This window comes from Palaemon carinicauda, chromosome 1 (assembly GCF_036898095.1).
Source record: "Palaemon carinicauda isolate YSFRI2023 chromosome 1, ASM3689809v2, whole genome shotgun sequence".
Classification (NCBI taxonomy): domain Eukaryota; kingdom Metazoa; phylum Arthropoda; class Malacostraca; order Decapoda; family Palaemonidae; genus Palaemon; species Palaemon carinicauda.
The window spans coordinates 49,020,333-49,042,543 of NC_090725.1; the positions used below are offsets into that span (position 1 = coordinate 49,020,333).

At 39.2% G+C, this 22,211-nt stretch overlaps 1 protein-coding gene across 2 annotated transcripts in view; it reads right to left on the reverse strand.

The window, feature by feature from the left end:
- Nucleotides 1-12,834: 12,834 nt before the first annotated feature.
- Nucleotides 12,835-22,211, reverse strand: part of AcCoAS (acetyl coenzyme A synthase) — a 180,513-nt gene continuing 171,136 nt past the window's right edge. For both annotated transcript variants that reach the window (XM_068381058.1, XM_068381052.1), the window contains 4 exons: nt 21,761-21,950; nt 19,697-19,788; nt 17,919-18,072; nt 12,835-17,733 (listed from right to left, as the gene is read on the reverse strand). In XM_068381058.1, the coding sequence (XP_068237159.1) occupies nt 17,534-17,733; nt 17,919-18,072; nt 19,697-19,788; nt 21,761-21,950 (636 nt within the window). In that variant the 3' untranslated portion in view covers nt 12,835-17,533. The remainder of the gene's footprint in view (nt 17,734-17,918; nt 18,073-19,696; nt 19,789-21,760; nt 21,951-22,211) is intronic.

The window sequence follows — 22,211 nt, forward strand, 5'->3', positions numbered from 1 at the left end:
GAAGTTATCAAAATAACAAAAACAAAATAAATAGGTACCTGGTAATGAAGTCGACTTGAACAATTACTCTGCCTTTTTAAGTACGTCTTCCTTACGGAGCCTCGCGATCCTCTTAGGATGCTGAGCGACCCCTAGGATCTGAAGTATGAAGGGTTGCAACCCATACAACAGGACCTCATCAAAACCTCTAATCTAGGCGCTTCTCAAGAAAAGAATTTGACCACCCGCCAAATCAACCAGGATGCGAAAGGCTTCTTAGCCTTCCGGACAACCCAAAAACAACAATAAAAAACATTTCAAGAGAAAGATTAAAAAAAGGTTATGGAATTATGGAATTGTAGTGGTTGAGCCCTCACCCACTACTGCACTCGCTGCTACGAATGGTCCCAGAGTGTAGCAGTCCTCGTAAAGAGACTGGACATCCTTAAGATAAAAAGACGCGAACACTGACTTGCTTCTCCAATAGGTTGCGTCCATTATACTTTGCAGAGATCTATTTTGTTTAAAGGCCACGGAAGTTGCGACAGCTCTAACTTCATGTGTCCTTACCTTCAGCAAAGCTTGGTCTTCCTCACTCAGATGTGAATGAGCTTCTCGTATTAACAGTCTAATAAAATAGGATAAAGCATTCTTTGACATAGGCAAAGATGGTTTCTTAACTGAACACCATAAAGCTTCAGACTGGCCTCGTAAAGGTTTAGTTCGTCTTAAATAGAACTTAAGAGCTCTCACAGGGCATAAGACTCTTTCTAGTTCATTTCCAACCATATTCGATAGGCTTGGAATATCGAACGATTTCGGCCAAGGACGAGAAGGTAGCTCGTTTTTGGCTAGAAAACCAAGTTGTAGAGAACATGTAGCCGTTTCAGATGAAAATCCGATGTTCCTGCTGAAGGCGTGAATCTCACTGACTCTTTTAGCTGTGGCTAAGCAAACCAGGAAAAGAGTCTTTAAGGTGAGATCTTTAAGGGAGGCTGATTGTAGCGGCTCGAACCTTTCTGACATGAGGAATCTTAGTACCACGTCTAAATTCCAACCAGGTGTAACCAAACGACGCTCCTTCGTGGTCTCAAAAGACTTAAGGAGGTCCTGTAGATCTTTATTGTTGGAAAGATCTAAGCCTCTGTGACGGAAGACTGATGCCAACATGCTTCTGTAACCCTTGCAGCGAATTAGTAGGTCTTGCCGGTAGCACGACAGAGAGAAAATTGAGTTCTTTGTTTACAATGAGTACTGGGTATCTGGACGACAGATGGCGCTGTTGAAGTACACCCCCTACCTGTGTAGCGATCGCTGGCGAATTTTTTTCCTTTAAGAGTTTTTCTGTCGAGCAACAGAGTTGCAGCTATTATAATCACCGGCTAAGTTGAATATTGAAAATCTCATTTTCAATATTAAACTTACCCGATAATCATGTAGCTGTCAACTCCGTTGCCCGACAGAATTCTACGGGAGGGATACGCCAGCTATCACTATACTAGAAGGGGGTGTACTCACAAGCGCCACCTGTGGCCAGGTACTACAGTACTTGTTGTTGACGCCACCTCACTTTTTCCTCTGTCGTGCTTCCGGCAAGACGTTCTTGGATACGCTTATGATTTTGGAGTATTGTTCACGGTTTGGTGAAGTATTTCTCTAAAATTTGCAGCTATTCGCTATACTGGAAACTTCTATATTAGCTTAGTTAGCTTTTGGAATTAATTTTAGAGAGAGAGAGAGATAGAGACGTAGGGAGAAAGAGGAGGATAAACGTTTCGTTCAAGCGAGTAACGTTGTTATCGTTTTTACTCTTCTCCCTAGTCTCTTTAGGGGAAGAAGATAAATGTTTCTAGAGTTTTTTCTTGTTCTCAAGCTTTATGCGGTGAGAGAATTTAAACGTAGTTTATTTGATCTAGTGTTTAGTCTCTTTCCAGCCACTGAATTATTTATCTTTCATTAGATTTTTCTGTTACATTGTAATTCTGTTTTCGCAATTACTAACTTTTGAGAAAGGATAGAATTGCGTGTTTCAGGTACAAACCACTTAAAGTTTCGAGTTCAGTGAAATAAGTGCAAACAGAAAATCAAAAGTGATAAGTGATTAGCGCAAAGTGTCAGTGTTGTGCGTGAGGGTACTTTTGTGCGTGCCAGTCGTCCTCCCAGTCCGGGACCTCTTGCAAGCTCCCAAGCCCAGGGGAGAAGCAATGTCGAAGGGCAAAAGGATTCGGCAGGCCTTGATCGGCGCACAGAAGTATCCTCGGTGGTTGCGGGCGTGTCTTACAGAGACCGTCACTCCCACCCGCAGACGATTGAGCCCTTATTTTGCTCGTCTGCAGAAGAAATTTCGGGGAGAAAACGCTGGTCTCAGGTCTCAAGACCTCTTAAACGTAAAGTCCAGACCTATGCCAGACGTACGAAGTTAGAGTTCTACAACCCGGATGCAGTCATTGGGTTAGCTCTGACTCTCCGCAGTCATCAGGTGACTGCACACCTCCTAAGAGAGGTAAGGTGTTGTCGTAACAGATCTCATCTTCTGTTAAGGCTTTGCCTCAGCAGACCTTAGCGTCTGCCGACCCCAAGATGACTTTGCTGCAGTCCATGCAGTCACAGCTTGCGGTCTTAATGCGTGAGTGTCAGGCTGAGAAGGTTACAACTCCTCCTGCGATCGCTCCGCCTCACCGCAGTCCAGTCTGCCAGGCGTACGATGTTGAGGTTCCTCAGGATACCTTACCGCGTACTGAGTTGCCAGTTACCAGCGGTGTGCAGCAACCTCCGCCTTCCTTAAGGCAACCTCAGCAATGGGAGCAGGAATCTTATGCCTTACTTCCTCCGCTTCCGCTTGCGGTTCCACCAGAGAGGCAACAATCTCTTGAGGTACGACAACCTCTTCCATCAATGAGGCAGCCACCTCAGCACTCGCTGCAGCTTAGGCTAGCTCCTCAGGAACCTCAACTCGCGAGACAAGAACTGCGTTCTGCGCAGCCGCTACCTCAACTCTCGCAGCTCACACCTCAGGAACCTTAACTCGTTCCTCAGGAACCTGCTACTGCGCATCCGCAACCCTTACAACAAGCGCAACTCTTGAGGCAGCAACCTCATGCTATGAGTCAGCCACCTCAACGCATGCATCTGCCACTTTCTCCTCAACTTGAGAAATAACAAATGACAATAATAACACCTCATTACTTTCATAACTTGCACTTGTAATCATATACATGTATGCCTACACAAACATTATGATAATGGAGGTTATTTGTCTTACTTATATAAAAATATATATGTATTCCTTGCAATATATTTTTAACAATATCGCAAAATATGGCAAAAATATCTTCAAAACAAAAATGAATCATGAGTTATGAATGTAAGGTAAATATTATGTTGATATTAAAACCCCATGCAAGCATGCATAAAGCACTCTAGCACTGGTCATGGAATTTCTGAGAAATGTTAAATGCCATGCAACACGCTCTGCTTACCTTACAGCATGCTCTACATACAGCATGCTCTGCATACAGCATGCTCCGCATACAGCATGCTCTGCATACAACATGCTCTGCATACAGCATGCTCTGCATTCAGCATGCTCTGCATACAACATGCTCTGCATACAGCATGCTCCGCATACAGCATGCTCTGCATACAACATGCTCTGCATACAGCATGCTCCGCATTCAGCATGCTCTGCATACAACATGCTCTGCATACAGCATGCTCCGCATTCAGCATGCTCTGCATACAACATGCTCTACATACAGCATGCTCTGCATACAGCATGCTCTGCATACAACATGCTCTGCATACCTTACCGCATGCTTCTCAGTCACACATCTTTGGTTGTTGCCAACTCACTAGACTGTCAAGCAGTTTCATAACGTTGCCTTCTAGTCTGCTGCTTTTGCACCAGTGAAACCCTCACTGAGAGAACTTAGCTTTTCTCGGATATGGTCCCTGTAGATGAGAAAGTGCTTTTCTCCCTCCTTCTGATATTCCCTTGAGGACTCTGTCATTTGGAGAGGAGCCTTTAGCTGCGTAGCCTCCTATGGACTTTTATTTAAGCATAACATGCTTCCAGGGAAGGTAATGGTTCCACTTCAGTCGCTAATCCCGTCTGTTACCACACCTGCTCCCATAGACCTTGAGCTGTGTTGCAAGACATGCAGTCCAAGCTTAGTCCTTGTTAGAGGATTTTTTTGTTTACGGAGTCAATGTGTCACTAGGAAGACGTTCAACAACCAGCAGAAGTGACTTGTTGTGACGCAGTGCGGCAACCTCAGCAACCCGATAAGGAGTTGTCTGTACGACCCAGACAGTCTAGACAGCTTCGGGTTGTCACTGTACTTCCTCGCTTCCCCATGGTTGACAGTTCACAAACTGTGCAGCAGTACCATGATCTTGTGTCCGGCTCCGTCAGACGACTGGCTTTTAAGAGCTCCCACAAGTCGTCGCTGTCTGGAGATTCTCAAATGGACTATGGATCTGACCAAGGAACTGGGCCTCCTGGTCAATTTTGAGGAGTCTCAGCTCGTCCCATCCCAGACCATTGTCTCCTTGGGTATGGATCTTCAGAGTCGAGCTTTTCGGGCTTTTCCGTCGGCCCCAAGGATCTTCCAAGCCCTAGAATGCATCCAGAGCATGCTGAGAAGGAACTGATGCTCAGTCAGGTAGTGGATGAGTCTAACAGGGACACTTTCATCGCTGGCCCTGTTCATCGTGTTAGGGAGACTCCACCTCCCCCCCTTCAGTATCATCTAGCTGCTCACTGGATAAAGGACATGACGCTAGAGACGGTCTCAGTTCCTGTTTCCGAAGAGAGGAGGTCTTCTCTCGCGTGGTGTAAGAACAGCTTTCTTCTCAAGGAAGTCTACCTTTGGCTGTTCAGAAACACGACCGCCGTCTCCTCTCGGACGCATCAGACACGGGCTGGGGTGCGACTTTGGACGGACAAGAATGCTCGGGAACATGGAATCAGGAGCAAAGGACACTTCACATCAATTGCAAGGAGTTGTTGGCGGTTATTCTGGCCTTGATAAACTTCAAGTCCCTCCAGCTTAACAAAGTGGTGGAGGTGGACTCTGACAACACCACAGCCCTGGCTTACATCTTCAAGCAGGGAGGGACTCTTTCGTGGAAGTTGTTCTAGATCGCAAGGGACCTCCTCATCTGGTCTAAAGATCGAAAGCTCACGCTGGTAACGAGGTTCATTCAGGGCGGTATGAATGTCATGGCAGATCACCTCAGCCGGAAGGGTCAGGTCATCCCCACAGAGTGGACCCTTCTCAAGAATGTTTGCAGCAGACTTTGGGCCCTGTGGGGTCAGCCAACCATAGATCTGTTCGCTACCTCGATAACCTAGAGACTCCTGTTGTATTGTTCTCCGATTCCAGACCCAGCAGCAGTTCACGTGGATGCTTTTCTGCTGGATTGGTTCCATCTCGACCTGTATGCATTCCCGCCGTTCAAGATTGTCAACAGGGTACTTCAGAAGTTCTCCTCTCGCAAAGGGACACGGCTGATGTTGGTTGGCTCCGCTCTGGCCCGCGAGAGAATGGTTCTTAGAGGTACTGCAATGGCTGGTCGACATTCCCAGGACTCTTCCTCTAGGAGTGAACCTTCTAAGTCTACCTCACGTAAAGAAGGTACACCCAATCCTCCACGCTCTTCGTCTGACTGCCTTCAGACTTTCGAAAGACTCTCAAGAGCTAGGGGCTTTTCAAAGGAGGCAGCCAGAGCGATTGCCAAAGCAAGGAGAACATCCACTCTCAGAATCTATCAGTCTCTAGGGGAAGTCTTCCGTAGCTGGTACAAGACCAATGCAGTTTCCTCAACCAGTACCACTGTAACCCAGATTGCTGACTTCCTGTTATATCTAAGGAAAGTAAGATCCCTTTCAGCTCCTACGATCAAGGGTTACAGAAGTATGTTGGCAGCGGTTTTCCGCCACAGAGGCTTGGATCTTTCCACCAACAAAGATCTACAGGACCTCCCTAGGTCTTTTGAGACCTCAAAGGAACGTCGGTTGTCCACTCCAGGCTGGAATCTAGACGTGGTCCTAAGGTTCCTTATGTCATCAAGATTTGAACCTCTCCAATCAGCCTCTTTTAGGACCTCACATTAAAAACTCTTTTCCTCGTGTGCTTGACAACAGCTAAAAGAGTAAGTGAGATCCACGCCTTCAGCAGGATCATTGTTTTCACATCTGAAACGGCTACATGTTCCTTGCAGCTCGGTTTTTGCTAAACGAGCTTCCTTCACGTCCTTGGCCTAAGTCGTTCGAGATCCCAAGCCTGTCCAACTTGGTGGGGAATGAACTGGAGAGAGTACTTTGCCCAGTTAGAGCTCTTAGGTACTATCTAAAAAGGTCTTAACCTTTACAAGGACAATCAGAAGCCTTATAGTGTGCTATCAAGAAACCTTCTTTTCCAAATTCTAAGAACTCAGTTTTCTTACTATTCAGGCTTCTGATTAGAGAAACACATTCTCATCTGAAGGAAGAAGACCTTGCTTTGCTGAAGGTAAGGACACATGAAGTGGGAGCTGTGGCTACTTCAGTGGCCTTCAAACAGAGCCATTCTCTGCAGAGTGTTATGGATGCAACCTATTGGAGAAGCAAGTCAGTGTTCGCATCATTCTATCTCAAAGATGTCCAGTCTCTTTACGAGTACTGCTACACCCTGGGACCATTCGTAGCAACGAATGCAGTAGTAGGCGAGGGCTCAGCCACTACATTCCCATAATCCCATAACCTTTTAACCTTTCTCTTGAATACTTTTTATGGGTTGTACGGTCGGCTAAGAAGCCTTCCACATCCTTGTTGATTTGGCGGGTGGTCAATTCTTTCTTGAGAAGCGCCGAGGTTAAAGGTTGTGATGAGGTCCTTTAGTATGGGTTGCAGCCCTGTATACTTTAGCACCTTTGAGTTGATTCAGCCTTCCAAGAGGAACGCTGCGCTCAGTAAGGAAGATGATCTTATTAAAGGCAGAGTAACGGTTCAAGTCGACTTCCTTACCAGGTACTTATTATTTCATTGTTATTGTGGATAACTGATTATATGAAATACGGGATACTTAGCTATCCTTTAGTCTTGTACACTGGTTTTTCACCCACCCCCCTGGGTGTGAATCAGCTACATGATTATCGGGTAAGTTTAATATTGAAAAATGTTATTTTCATTAGTAAAATAAATTTTTGAATATACTTACCCGATAATCATGATTTAATTGACCCACCCTTCCTCCCCATAGAGAACCAGTGGACCGAGGAAAAAGTGAGGTGGCGTCAACAACAAGTACTGTAGTACCTGGCCACAGGTGGCGCTTGTGAGTACACCCCCTTCTAGTATAGTGATAGCTGGCGTATCCCTCCCGTAGAATTCTGTCGGGCAACGGAGTTGACAGCTACATGATTATCGGGTAAGTATATTCAAAAATTTATTTTACTAATGAAAATAACATCTTTATATGCAATTGTTATTTTTGGCCTTTACTTTGTTTGGATGTTATTTTGAAGCTTTATAAATCGAAAATATAACATTTTGAAAATAACTTGTACTTCTCTTATCCATACAAATATGAGTCATTAAAATAGGGGAATATCTTCAGTTTGCAATGACAGGTGGCACTATGGAGGAAGCCCTGCCCACCCACCTGTAATAGAAAAGTTATTTTTGTCCATAGGCTTAGGACTGAGAGGGGTGGTTAGAGTGGGAAATTTCATTTAAATGACTCATATTTGTATAGCTAGGAAAACACAAATACTTTTAAAATTTATTTTCTCCTTCACTTTTGCAAACAAAAATAGGTTGACACTCATCAATGAAACGATACCATGCAAACAAAAATAGGTTGACACTCATCAATGAAATGATACCCCCTAGAACCAAACTGGAAGGTTCTTTTCTTTCCTGGACATATCATCCTTCCTGATCCCTTACTGAAGCGAGGAAGGGGACTCCAACAACCTCCTGATAGCTGATCATAGGGATGTAGAAGCTATTAGGGTCTTGGCCAGCACAGACTTAAAAGGAAGCCAGGATTATGACACTGAAAGTCTATCTCCCTAATACGATGATGACGTTGCCAGAAATGTTTGGTAAGACACTAACCACTCCTACCCCTTACCTGGAGGATGGAGGAGTTGCTTATTGATAAGGTGCTTCATCACGTAACTCGCTAACATCATATGTGTGACAAGCCTGTAGCAGTTGGGGATGCTGCATCCCCTTAATGGGAACAAAGATGATAGAAGAGCCAGTTAATCTAATTCTCCTTGAGATGTATGGCAAATGCATTACCTTAGACCAGATGCATGCTAGTACTATGAGGGAACTGACAGTGTTAGCACCAGATATTCCTGCCAAATGAATAATTTCCACAAGCAGGTATAGGAGATGAGTTACTCTACAAGTTCCTTGACTTCTGGCTTGGAATAGCGAAAACATTGAAACAAAATCTATTTCACCATATGCTTATCATTCTGTGCATTTCCACTTACAAGGAAGAGTATTGCCAAAAAAAAGAACCAGTACATCACAAACTAACGAAAATGTACACCGGAGGAGAGAGTAGTGTAACTATACTTCCATAACAGTTGTGGCCACTATACTTATGAACTGCCAACGCAAGAGCCCGTGTTTTACGAAAGGCAAGGCAATCTAAAATGAACAGCGAACATTATGGCCAAAAGGAAAATTGGCTATTCTGTGGCAGGCAAGTTGACAGGGCTTTTCTCTCACGTTACCTGTCTTTACCAATTACCTTGTTAACTATTCAATGGCCATTTCATTGCTGCTTAAGACATACATATCTCTAAGGAATAAAGGTTTGTATATGTGTAGGAACAAATAAAAATATTACTTAAAAATGGAAATTGTAAAATCAATACTTAAAATTTACAAGTTGATAAAATTTAGCTGTAGAATTTCTTCAAACCAGAATCTCAAAGGCAGGGAATATAATGTTAGATTAGAGCAGCCTCTAAAGGGTAAAGATCTCTTCCTGTACAGTATATTTTTGTATAGTATAAAGAAATCAAGTGTTGTTACTACCAAATTGTTGGCACGAGTCTATAAATTTTAATCTCAATAATGTATGGTATTTTATAAATTGTTTACAGTTATGTCTTGTTTGATTGATTTACTCTTTAGCAAACAGAAAAAAATGTTAAAAAAATGGGCCACTTACTACTAGTTCTATGTTATTCTGCCCTAAGGCAGGTCCTTTCATGGAGTAGTTGCCCTCCATAATTCTCTATTCATTGCCACCTCTTTTAGCTCTTGGTACCTTTAGCATTGACTAACCTTTCCCGCCTCTGGTTCTTTGTTATTCAAATTTACCTTCTATAATGCCCTTCAGTAACCCATCTCTTATAATGTACAGTGGTCCCTCGGTTATCGCGGTTAATGGGGACCGAGACCACCCGCGAAAACTGAAAATCCGCGAAGTAGCGGCGCCTCTTCAAAAATGCTTAAAAAAACGTATATATACCCCCCCCCTGTATACAGAACACCATATAGAATACGGGTAGAGAGAGAGAGAGTGAAATTCATGTTATAACAAAAAAAAAAAAAAACACTGTAAAATATGTTGTCTGTTTACAATAACAATTGAGGGTCTAGAACACTGTTCTACCGAACAATTTACTTGCGAACAACCAATTATCATTATCAGCTTTCAAAAACAAGCAAACACTACAACTAGCTAACATAATTAGTCCGCCGTTTTGCGCAACAAATTAACATTTATAATTTCTATTTCTGGGGGTTTAAGATTACAGTAATACATAAATAAAATTGTACCATACCATATAGAAAATGGGTGTAGAGAGAGAGAGAGAGAGTGAAATTCATGTTATAACAAAAAAAAAAAAACTAAAATATGTTGTCTGTTTACAATAACAATTGAGGGTCTAGAACACTGTTCTACCGAACAATTTACTTGCGAACAACCAATTATCGTTATCAGCTTTCAAAAACAAGCAAACACTACAACTAGCTAACATAATTAGTCCGTCGTTTTGCGCAACAAATTAACATTTATAATTTCTATTTATGGGGGTTTAAGATTACAGTTAATACATAAATAAAATTGTACCATACCATATAGAAAATGGGTGGAGAGAGAGAGAGAGAGAGAGAGAGAGAGAGAGAGAGAGAGATTCATGTTAAACAATCAAACAATAAAACATTTAACTTACCTCTTACAATAAGTTCTTCTAAGCGTAGTTGATGAAAAGACCTGTGCAGTACGATGAGGTGATAATGATGAATGACTGCACAGGGGCATGAAGAGCTTTACTGCTCCTCGGATGACGCCGCAGACGATGCAGGAGAAGCTGCAGGAGGCGGCGTAGTGGCTGCAGGAGGTGTCGTAATGGATGCAGGAGGAGGCGTAGTGGCTATAAGAGGTGGCGTAGTGGTTATAGGAGGTGGCGTAAGGGATGCAGGAGGCGGTGTAGCGGCTGCAGGAGGATCTTCTTCTGGTTTTTTGCGCGTAAGAAACATCGTTATTGGGAGTTGTGAACGTTGTTTTTTTTTTGTCGATGAAGATGCGCCTATAAACAGCCATGACGTCATCAATACGATTGCTGAATTCAACGGCTCTTACCATGTTGTCATCCATTTCTTTGGCCCTTTTTTGGAGGTCTTTGGCAATATTGAAGAGGTCCTGTAAATTATGCAATGTAAGGCCACCTTCTTCAGCTTCGTCACCTTCGTCACTAGCAGACTCGTCTTCCTCCTCACTCGCCGATTTGGTCATTTCCTGTAAGTCCTCCTCTGTCAGTGGGTTTGAGTGGCAGTCGATGAGATTGTTAATTTCATCAGGCGTCATATCCGAGAAGCCTTCAGTCTGCACCAACCGAGCCAGCCTGACAGCCTTATCAACGGCAGAGTGATGTATTTCGTGAGGCGTGAAACCCTCATAGTCATGAGTGATTTTGTTTGGCCACAATTTCTTCCAGCTGGAGATGAGTGTCTGTTCTTTCATGTCCTTTAGGGCATTCTGAATATTAGCCAGACACATAGCTATGTTGTAGTCCTTCCAATAAGCTTTGATGCTGAAGGTCTCGTCGGTCTCTTCAATGGAGGAGATGAGACCCTCCATTGTTGACTTAGTGTAGAGGGCTTTGAAGGCCCTAATAACCCCCTGATCCATGGGCTGTATAAGGGAAGTGGTGTTGGGGGGAAGGAACTCCACCTGTACCCCTTCATAATGCAAATTAGTTGCATGACCTCCTGCACAGTCCATGAAGAGAACCACTTTAAAGGGCAGGCCCTTTTCAGCCAGGTAAAGCTTTACCTGTGGTATGAAAGAGTTAAGGAACCAATCAAGTGTGAGGGCCTTGGTGATCCATGCCTTTTTATTGGCCATCCAGTACACTGGCAGTAAGGCTTTGTTCTTGTTTTTCAATGCTCGAGGATTCTGTGACTTGTAGATAAGGCTGGGCTTCAGCATGAATCCTGCAGCATTGCCACACATGAGCAGAGTCACTCGATCCTAGTGAGCTTTGAAACCTGTCTTTTTAAGTTCGTCCTTGAAAAGAAATGTTCGGGACGGCATCCTCTTCCAGAAGAGGCCCGTTTCATCCATATTAAAGACTTGCTCCGGGACATAGCCATTTTCTTCTATTATTTCCGGAAACACATCCTCAACATAATGCCTCGCTGCTGCTTCGTCTGCAGAGGCTGCCTCTCCATACAACGACACACTCTGAAGTCCGAATCGCCTCTTAAACTTATCAAACCAGCCCTTGCTGGCAACGAAAGTCGTACGTGGTCGTCGTGGGCTAGTCTGGCTTGAGGTACCAGGCAGAGGATCATCTTCGTCGCCGTCGTTTTCTTCCTCATCTTGAACGTTGTCGTCGTCACCACCCTCAGGCACCATAGCATCAAAGTTTTAGCCTTACTTCGGATCATGTTTGTATCCAGGGTTATTTTCTTCTCCCTACAATCATGGATCCAAATAGCCAGTGCATTTTCCATTCGCACCATGGTCTTATTCTGGGTGTTTACAACCCTTTTGGCATCTTTCGTGAAAGATATTGCAGCAGTTTTGCGGATGTTCTTCTCTTCCTTCTTTATGTACCGTACCGTGGATTCATTAAGGCCATATTGTCGGGCTACGCTTGCGTAGCTATTTCCCGCTTTCAACTTGTCCAATAAACTCACTTTTTCGTTAATTGTTAACATCTTTCGCTTTTTCTTCGGTTCACTAGATGCACCAAGGGATAAAGAGCGTTTGGGAGGCATCACGAAGGGCTTCACAAAACTTTTACACTTAAAAAATCACCGCGAGACAAAGACTAATTAACCGCGATCTATGGCGAGAAGCGTATACGAGAAAAGCGTGGAGCGATGGGCATCGGGAGAAGCTTGGGCTAGTGAATGGGCCAATGGGGAGTCGAGTTCTCAGCGAGTGCTGGCCAATCAGCTTGCGTTTATGCCCGTGATGCTTAGCGTATACAGACGTGCATTTCTTTTAGTTTTAAAATTTTGTAAAATGATGCAATTACTAATTCTAATTGAATATTTTGTTTTCAAAATTTGTAAAATAATGTAATTTCTAATTTTAATTTAATATTTTTCATTATTATTAATTTTTTAATATTTTTTGATATTTTTAATTTTTGAATATTTTTTAGACCCGCGAAGCTCTGAACCCGCGAACTAGCGAGGGACCACTGTATCCTATCCAGTTTTTCTGCCTTCTATCTATTGTTATAATTATGGTTCGCTCCACCAACTATTCTTAGTACTTCTTCATTTGTCGTGTGGTTTCTCCAACTTATTTTCTGCACTTGTGAACCATAAAATATTTCTTTGAGACTAATTTTGGGGTATTGTAGAAAAAATACATATGAAAGCTTTTGATATTTTACTTTTCTTTTGGTCACAGGTGCCACAAAGAATGTTTAGCCTACCCATCAGATCCTTGAATAACAAAACATTCTCTACTTAAAAGTCTAAATCTCAAGCTAATTAAATTGGAATGTAGTCTCAGAAACCATACTTTGCAAAACATCATTTTCCTATCAAGAAATCATAATTACAATAAAATTTATAAATAATATTTATGAATAATGAAATTTACAAATGAAAAATAAAGCTAAAGCACGCATATGCAGATGCCTCATTTCTTGATACAAATCAAACTAACTTCGCAATCTGCTCGGCAGTGGATGTGTGAATAGGGCATATTATTTTTCTGCTACTTGTTTGCTGGTCTGGAAAGTTGATGGGGATTCTATGCATTTTAAAACTGTGCAGTTTTTCCACATATATCAAGAGTGCAACACAAAAACATTTGTTGGGTTTCAAAGGGATATGTTTAGAGAGAGTATCTGGGTTAAACAAAGAACCGTTGTTGCTCCAGGATACTGATATAAAGAAAAAAATTGATCTTGACTGAGCAGTTAACTAACAAATCTATCATAACTGGACATTCCAGATTACCAATTTTTTAGAAATGGTACATAAACTAATTTGTGATCACAACAAAATCTAATTGAACCTAAAATAAATTTTCTATTACTAACAATTTCACAATTCATATCTATAACAGTTTCTACCATTGGTGCAAAATAGTCAAACCTTAGACACTGTTTGCTGTGGAGCTTCTTATTGCCATTCTTCTGTTGATTAAAAGCTTTCTTCTAGTTGAGTGCTAGTTTATGGACTCCACAGTAACAACGGCACTTTTCCAGTTTGTTAGCCACATAATTTAGATTAATATTTTTTATACTTTGTTTAGGTCAATTGTTTTTTCCACATTTCTTTTCCAAACTGAAAGTGCTTACTAATTTTCAAACAGTGTCTAAAGGGACTCTTCAAGTGTGTAGATCACAAGACATCACTATACTTCATAAGGAGTACCTCTATGTTTACTGTAATTACTTGTTTATTACATTGCTGATCTCACCACCGATTAGTGATTAAATTCGATACACATTGAGAGCAAATATTTTTCTTCCTAATTAAAATGTCTTTTCGCATAAAAATAAATAAGGGCATACTCTACAGAAAAAACTTCTGACTTTATGTACAGATATACTTGGGGAAGGGAAAAAAAAAAAAAAAAAAAAACATCACATGATGATAATTTTTGGGTAACAAGAAAGTGTCCACATATTGTATAGACAAGTTTAAAAAAAAAATGCTGATAACTTGTCAGTTAAAAATACTACACAACAATATTCAATATTTTTCTTGCATTGTAGTCACCTTGTAGTCAAACAAAAAGTTCTAAAAGTAATCATAACTCATCCCTTTTCAAGTTCTGAGGTTTTCTGAACAGTGATCACAGGAGTGGTAGTTGCTAATGTTGGCTTGCCAAGTCAAGTACCAATACACATTGACCCCAGGTTTACCCATACAGGAAGTATAATTACAGCACAGCCGACAAACATTATTTTCATATGATAATTTACATGTATATTGGAAACACAAATTAACATATTAATCCAAAAACACTGTACATATGCATATATTCTTGGTTAATAAATTAATGCAACTGTCAAGTATCATTATGCAACCATAGTGCATATACCCTACAATACTTTACACAAGATTTTACCTATAATGATAAATCCAGTTGATCATTTCTGCAGCTGTTTCCATAAAAAAAAAAAAAATTATATTACAACTCCAAACAAAATCTCACTCTTCCATCACGGAATATACTTGGAGGGTATGTAACACTAGCAGAAAAGCACCCTTCTATAGGCATTTTATTTTTTCAAAGAAAATTCATATCTGCCTTTGTCATGGCATACATGGATTATTTTTGAGATGCTGGTAAATCCTCCTTCATATCTTGTTGAGGAAACCATTATAAAATACATTTCATTAGACCAGTTAAAAAATTTACATATTGGGCTAGCCAAAAAGATGACTTTTATAATGGACATATTTTCAACAGCTATAATTTGTGCATGACTTATTCAGAATAATGCATTTTTTTCAGAAATTAAATTACAACAGAAAATGTGAGAAAAATACTTGATTGTCATTGAATAAAAGGCAAGTATGGAATGAAAGCAAATCTAATGAAGTCTAATCTTAAGACCTTTCTGTCAACACAAACTTTATCTTTAAACCTTTTATTATATCCCTATTTTTCCAAACAAGGCCTATGTTAAAAAAGTTGAATGATAAAGCTTGTATAGTTTTGTCACAGATTTTTCTTAACTATGTCACACTCTACAAGACAAAATTATTTGCCTGCTTTCAAGGATTTTAAAAGAAAAGTTCTTTACTTAGAAGTTAAACAATTAATGATCGAGAGTTTAACTACAAAGATATGCTTTACCCACCACTTTGCTACTTGATAACAATCCGACAAAATCTCCATTCTTATACAATAAATCCTGAGGACAACTTATTGCAATGAAACAAATAAAAATGATCACAAATATAAGTGTAAAAGTTTACACACATACAGTACCAGTATACTTGTCTGTATATATAAAATACAAAAAAATTGTTAAATTAACTTCGATAAATCTTACTGTTTAAGAAAAAATATTCAGGATATGGGAAAACTATTATTCTAAAACTATGGGAAATTTAATGTTTATATTGTACTTCATTCATGTAGTCACTTATCAAAAAGTATTGAATGGAACCGTATTACCTTTTCAAAACATCTCGTTAATCATGTTCTGCACTGTTTTAAATGTTTACGCTTTAAGGACATTTATGGGGTTTACTAAAAAGAAAATAACTTAAGAGAAATGAAAGCACCAAATGCTCTTGAATGGTTCCTTTTCAGGGTGTTATATATATTTGTTTTTAGTTCAATCCAATTGTGACAACGATTAGATATCTGGAGAACACCATTTCTCTTCAATATACTGTACATGGAGAATTAATTAATGGGACTCTGAGATATTTGTTTTAAAGATTCCTAGCTGTTTTTATTATTATAACTGAAAACCTGAATATAATTGGATGTTTCACATACATATATTTACAACTAAATTTAGAAAAATAATCAAGGATTTATCTTTTAAATGACTAGACTAGTATCAAAGGTAACCATAAGTTGCACATTTCATTTCAAAGGAAAATCATTTTGTAACTACATTCAAGGGCACAGATAAAAGCTGACTGCAGACAAATCCATTATACTGAAGATAACTCTTCAATCTTAGTCTTGTTAGATACTTTTATAGAGTAACTACCTATGAGCGGACGGTTCTTGTAGCTTCAAAAGCACAATCCACATCAACGACAGGGAACTTCTAATACGTAAATTATTCCAGTGTTACATACAACCTCAGATGAAAAGCACTCCTCTGATATGCACTGTTACGTAAGATTATTTTTCGCTTACATTTTCATGAAATAACTTAATACTATATATGAAATAAATGCTTTTTTTCATTCACAGGAATGGTTATGACTATGATCATCCCTCATTTAATGAAAAGAAATGAAAATTATTAAGTCTCATTAACAACTTTTTACTTTTCTTTCAAGAGTTAAGAATTTTAACCATAGGGCTTATGTACAAGAGTAAAAATTTGCACTAAATTATAATTAGTACTCACTACATTCTAAAACAACTTTCCGCAAGATCTGAGAAGAAAGGTTTTCTTATATAAGTTAATTATCACTGTAATGTACAATTCGTTAAATTTAATATCTAAACAGAATAGAAAATGCCATAACATTTTAAGAATAGGTGTTTTAGTTTTGCAACTGACTCTTGACATCACAGGATTCCTCAATGCAAGAATTCAAGTCAAAATCATAAAACTTGCACATTTTGCCACAGTTTGTAAGTTACTTCAGGTCATTATCACAGTAACATAATTGTATCTGGCAAAGAGAAAAATTATTGCACAATTTTTATAAAAATAAAGTATGAGGTTATTTTCCCACTGGTATTTGTAGATATACATCAAATTTATTCACTTTGTTATTAGACATAAGACATTTATATATATATTTCATATTGAATAGTTTTAAGTAGCTACTATCTTAAACTTCAAGACACTGAACTGCCAGAATAATAGTTTCTACAAGTTATTCATAATACCATACCTTATGGGAGACACTAAAAGGATTACAAATAAGTATTTACCAGTATACAATTGAACACTACTATCAAAGATAACCTCTATTCACAATTCTGATATTCATGGATGTCCTCATTACCTGATGTAGACATAGATGTCAAGAGTCAACTGTACTGCACATTACTTTCATACATTGCTGTACATAAAAAATGCCAATTCATCCTTAAGAACTTCCATTTTCATTCACTGAATGAGGGACAAAGGTATATTAAATAAGTCTTCAAAATGAAAATGACATCACTTTACAATATTTGCAATGGCACAAATCAGATTTGGGCTTCATTCATTTGCACAACCTCCTCATAAATCATTAGCTGCTACCACAAGCACATGGTCTGACACCAATGGGATTTATTCTTGCATTGATAAAATGAAAATATTAAGTACAGTACATAAAATCAGCCAAAGAAACATAAGGCAGTTTTAACCAGGTATGTAACCTTGCAAAATATTACATACCAGATCAGCTAAAAATTTATTTGTCTTTCGGTCGGTGCTCAAATAACACTTCTACGACACTGGGATCGGCTAGTGTAGAAATATCTCCAAAGTCCCTTTCACCAGCAGCAATTTTACGCAACACTCGTCGCATTATTTTCCCCGATCGTGTTTTGGGAAGTCCAGGGGCAAGCTGTACATAATCTGGTGTAGCAAATGGACCAATTGTACTGCGTACTGTGAAGACAAAAAGAAAAAAAAAAGTTAAAAAGGCAATATCTATAACTTAGTTTTTCTAATTTCAACTTTGTAATTCAAAAATTTTTCAAACAATAAACTTCACAAACATGTAAATTTAATAAATAGAAATATAAGAGAGTAGAGAAAATGGCCTTAAAAAAAGCATTTAATTAAAATATTACCTTTAACTTTAAGTTCTGAAACCAATTTATCTGTAAATTCTGCATCTTGAGTCAGTGTCACAAAACAATGAAGACACTCTCCCTTAACAACATGTGGTCTCGCAACAACTGCAGCTTCCGCAACATGTTCGTGTTCTACCATAGAACTTTCAACCTGAAATAATTTGGAAGATAAATTTCTACCCATAAATTGTTGCACTGATATCAAAGTCTATCTTATAACAAATATCACTTCAAAAGAAAGTACAGCCCTAACTCTTAGGGGACACAATGTTTAAACAAGGAAAATTTAGTTTTTAGACATAAAGCTGTAAAATTCCAATTTGCCATAGCTAACCATCAGACTTTAATTAAAATAAAGAATATCGAAAATAATAGTTTCTTCTTAAATTCCTCCATGCAGCCACAAAGTTTTATTAAACTGCAACATCACAACATTATTAACAAATATTTACCTAATGCAGCTATGAGATTGGTAATATGTTCGGAAATGGGAAGATGGATGTATAGTATTGGCCTTGGGTGAGACAGGTAAAAGGGAAGGATGAAGTCACAGGTAGAGCGAGAGGTGTGTGGCTTTTTTGTAAAGTGAATGGATGATAGCTAAAGTAGTCGAATGGAAGGTGGTGTCATCTAGGTTAATGTGGGTAAGGGTTAGGTTGGGTAGGGAATGTCAGACTTTTGTTAGTGCGTGTAGGCCAGGTTGTGATAAGAGTAAAGAGCGGAATGGTTTCTGGAATGAGTTAACTAGGTGTATAGAAGGACTAAATAGAAGGAATTATGTAGTTGTATTGGGTGACAATGCCACATTGGGTGATGGAGAAGTAGAAGGTGTCATAGGTGGAAATGAGAGTGGTGGGAGACTGCTAGATACTAGTGTTGAACAAAAGCTGGTGGCAAGTAGTAGTAGTAGTAGTAGTAGTAGTAGTAGTAGTAGTAGTAGTAGTAGTAGTTGTTGTTGCTGTTGTTTTTAAGAATAGATATATAAATAAGTATATATGGATAAGAGTGGAAAATAGAAGAGTGGTAGAAAGAGCATTGATGGATTATGTGTTGGTAAGAAGGATGACTGAAAGATTTGCACATGTTTAGGGGTATGGTTACCAGTAGGTCTAATCATTTTTTTGGTTGAAGCAAAATTAGTCGTAGCAAAAGAGAGGGAAAATAGAATGGGACAATGTAAAATGGAGGTAGTGAAGATTGAAGCGTTGAAAAAAAAAAAACAGGTAAAATGTGAATATCAAGAAACATTGGACTAGAGGAGGCGTGGAAGTTAGTAAAAAAAAAAAAAAATCTTGTTGGGCATGCAAGTGATGTATGTGGTAAGAGGATTGTTGGAGGTAGTATGAGGAAGGAGTGGTGGAATGAGGGAGTGAAGATGAACATGGAAGAGAAAAATAGCATTTGAAGAATGGCTGCAGAGACATATGAAAGATATACAGAAAAATGTGGAAGTAAAACGGAAGGATAGATGACATGAAGAATTGCTGCAGAGACATATGAAAGATATACAGAAAAATGTGGAAGTAAAACGGAAGGTGGCTGAGGAAAAGAAGTCGACTAACTAGAGGAGGGGTCACTCAATTCAAGAGATTTATCTACAAAATGCATCAATTCTAAAAAGTGACCTAACAAAAAACATGCCTAATGATATGGCTGATAGGTAAAAAAAAATCTATAATAATAATAATTTACAAATAATTTCTTCTTGATTTTACTGATTGTATCAATTCACACTTTCAATCTTCAAACTACAAATAATTAGGACATGTACATACTTGTGCCGTTGATAATAGATGACCGGAAACATTCAACATGTCATCTATCCTTCCAGTCACCCATATGTAGCCATCTTTATCACGTTTTGCACCTGCAAAAATAAATCAGATTAAACACATTTTCGTTACTAAAAAATATCATAAATCTTAAAAGCATTTTGTATTTGTCCTAACTTTACAAGCCCAAGTCCTTCAATAGGAGTATGCTTTCAACTTGACTGGGACTTTGGCTGTTAAAATTCATAGAGATTTGTCAGTATTAACTGTTGGAGGATGAAGAGGACCTGTCCCCCAGACAGTACGCTGAATAGTCACTTTGACCTTTACATGGTGCTTGCGGAATGGTTGAGGCAGGGAGTGGAACTTATAGGACTCACATTTGTATATTTACGAAAAATACAAATACTTTTAAAATTTGCAGCTTGTTCCTGAACAAATACAAACCTTTAATAAGAGACTCATCCTTAAGGAGGAGGAAGTCTTTATAACCATAATGACTGGTGTAAAATTCCTGGATGTCAATACGCTTGGACCTGATAAGAGGTGCGGGAGTGTTAATTCCTACCTACTTCCAACACTTAAGAATAATTTCTCATGGGTTGGACTAGGTTTCTGTCTGCTGGCAGATGGTCAAGGAAAAACTTATATCCGCAGAAAGATATGTCGATTCTCTTGAGTTCAAGTCTGAATCTAAAGTTTAACACTTCAATCAAGGACCAAACAGTATCTTTATCACTGAAATTGGGGAGCTTCCCCCAATAAACCAAGTGGCTGCTAAGGAGTGATCAGGGTCTTATTGAATATCAATGTCTTCCACCGACTGTCGAGTATTCGGAGAGATAGGGGATGATGGCTGAAAAGGCAAGTGTCTAAGATGTATGGAGATGTTAGAAGACGTCTTCGAACTTCGCCGACAGTCTACAACAGGGAAAATCCCAAGTGTTTCTTATCCTACTGCATTGTGAATAGGATGAGTGATTATCAATATTATTACTTGCTAAGCTACAACCCAAGTTGGAAAAGCAGGGTGCTATAAGCACAGGGAAAATAGCCTAGTGAGGAAAGGAAATAAATAAACTATAAAAGAAGTAATGAACAATCAAATTATTCTAAGAACAATAACAACATTAAAATAAAAATTTCATATAAAAACTATGAAAAAAACATGAGCAAGAGAAATGAGATAGAATAGATTGCCCGAGTGTATCCTCAGACAAGAGAACTCTACCCAAAGGCAGTGGAAGACCATGGTACAAAGGGTATGTCATAAGCCAAGACTAGAGAACAATGGTTCTCCTAGAACAGCAGCTTTCCATAGCTAAAGAGTCTCTTCTACCCTTACCAAAAATAAAGTAGCCACTGAACAACAAAGAAGCAGTTAACCCCTTAAGTGAAGAATTGTTTGGTAACCTCAATGTTGTTAGGTGCACAAGGACAGAGGAGAATGTGGAAAGAATAGGCCAGACTATTCAGTGTATGTGTAGGCAAAGGTAAAATGAGCAGTAACCAGAGAGAATGATCCAATGTAGTACTGTCTGGTCAGTCAAAGGACTCAATAACTCTCTAGCGGTAGTATCTCAACAGATGGCGGGTGCCTGGCCAACCTACTGCCCAGAAACTAAGACTCCCCTCAATCTATCGATTGAGTGTGTTTGCTCGAACAGTCTCCAACAGGGAGAATCCTTAATGTTTCTTATCCTACTGCATCATGAATAGGATGAGTGATGGAGAGAAACTAAGCCTCCCCTCGATCTGCCGATTGAGTGTGTTTGCTTGAACAGTGTTTCTGCCCGAAAGAACTTGCACAGCTGCATCTTCCAGCAGCTGAAAACAAGGTGTCTACTCAGTGAAATGTCTTCCCCATCACCAGCCAGTAATTACCGATACCCTGTTACAAATTTTAACAGCCGAAGTTCCACCCACCCTGAAAGCATACTCTTATTAAAGGACAAGGGTTTTTATTTGTGTAGGAACAAACAAAATTCATGCAAAATACATTAAAAAGTATTTAGCTGTACCTTATACAATGTTCTTGAAACAAATGTGTACTTGTACTGTATTTACCGTCACCAGTGCAGTAGAAACCAGGAAACTTCTTGAAATAAGTTGTTTCAAATCTCTCGTGGTTGCCATACACTGTACGCATGATACCAGGCCAAGGCTGACGGAAAACTAAATAACCTTCTCCTTCTCCTTTGATTTCATGACCTTCATCGTCTAACAGGGCCACATCAACTCCAAAGAATGGGAAACACTGGAAGAAAAATAGTAAGAATATTCTATGAAGGGGGAATTTAACACAAAAAATTAGAGGGAGTCCATATTCAATTTCTGTAGGATTGGGTTTTGTTACTTTGTAAAATAAGACTAAGAACAAGAATTAATAATGTAATTTTCTTACGCTTTCACAGTATAAAATTTAAAGTTGCCTTACTATTTATCATTGATTAATATCACTTTTCTAAACTTAGGAACAAACTTAGGCTAAGCTGGGAGGAACGTAGAGAACAGAGGT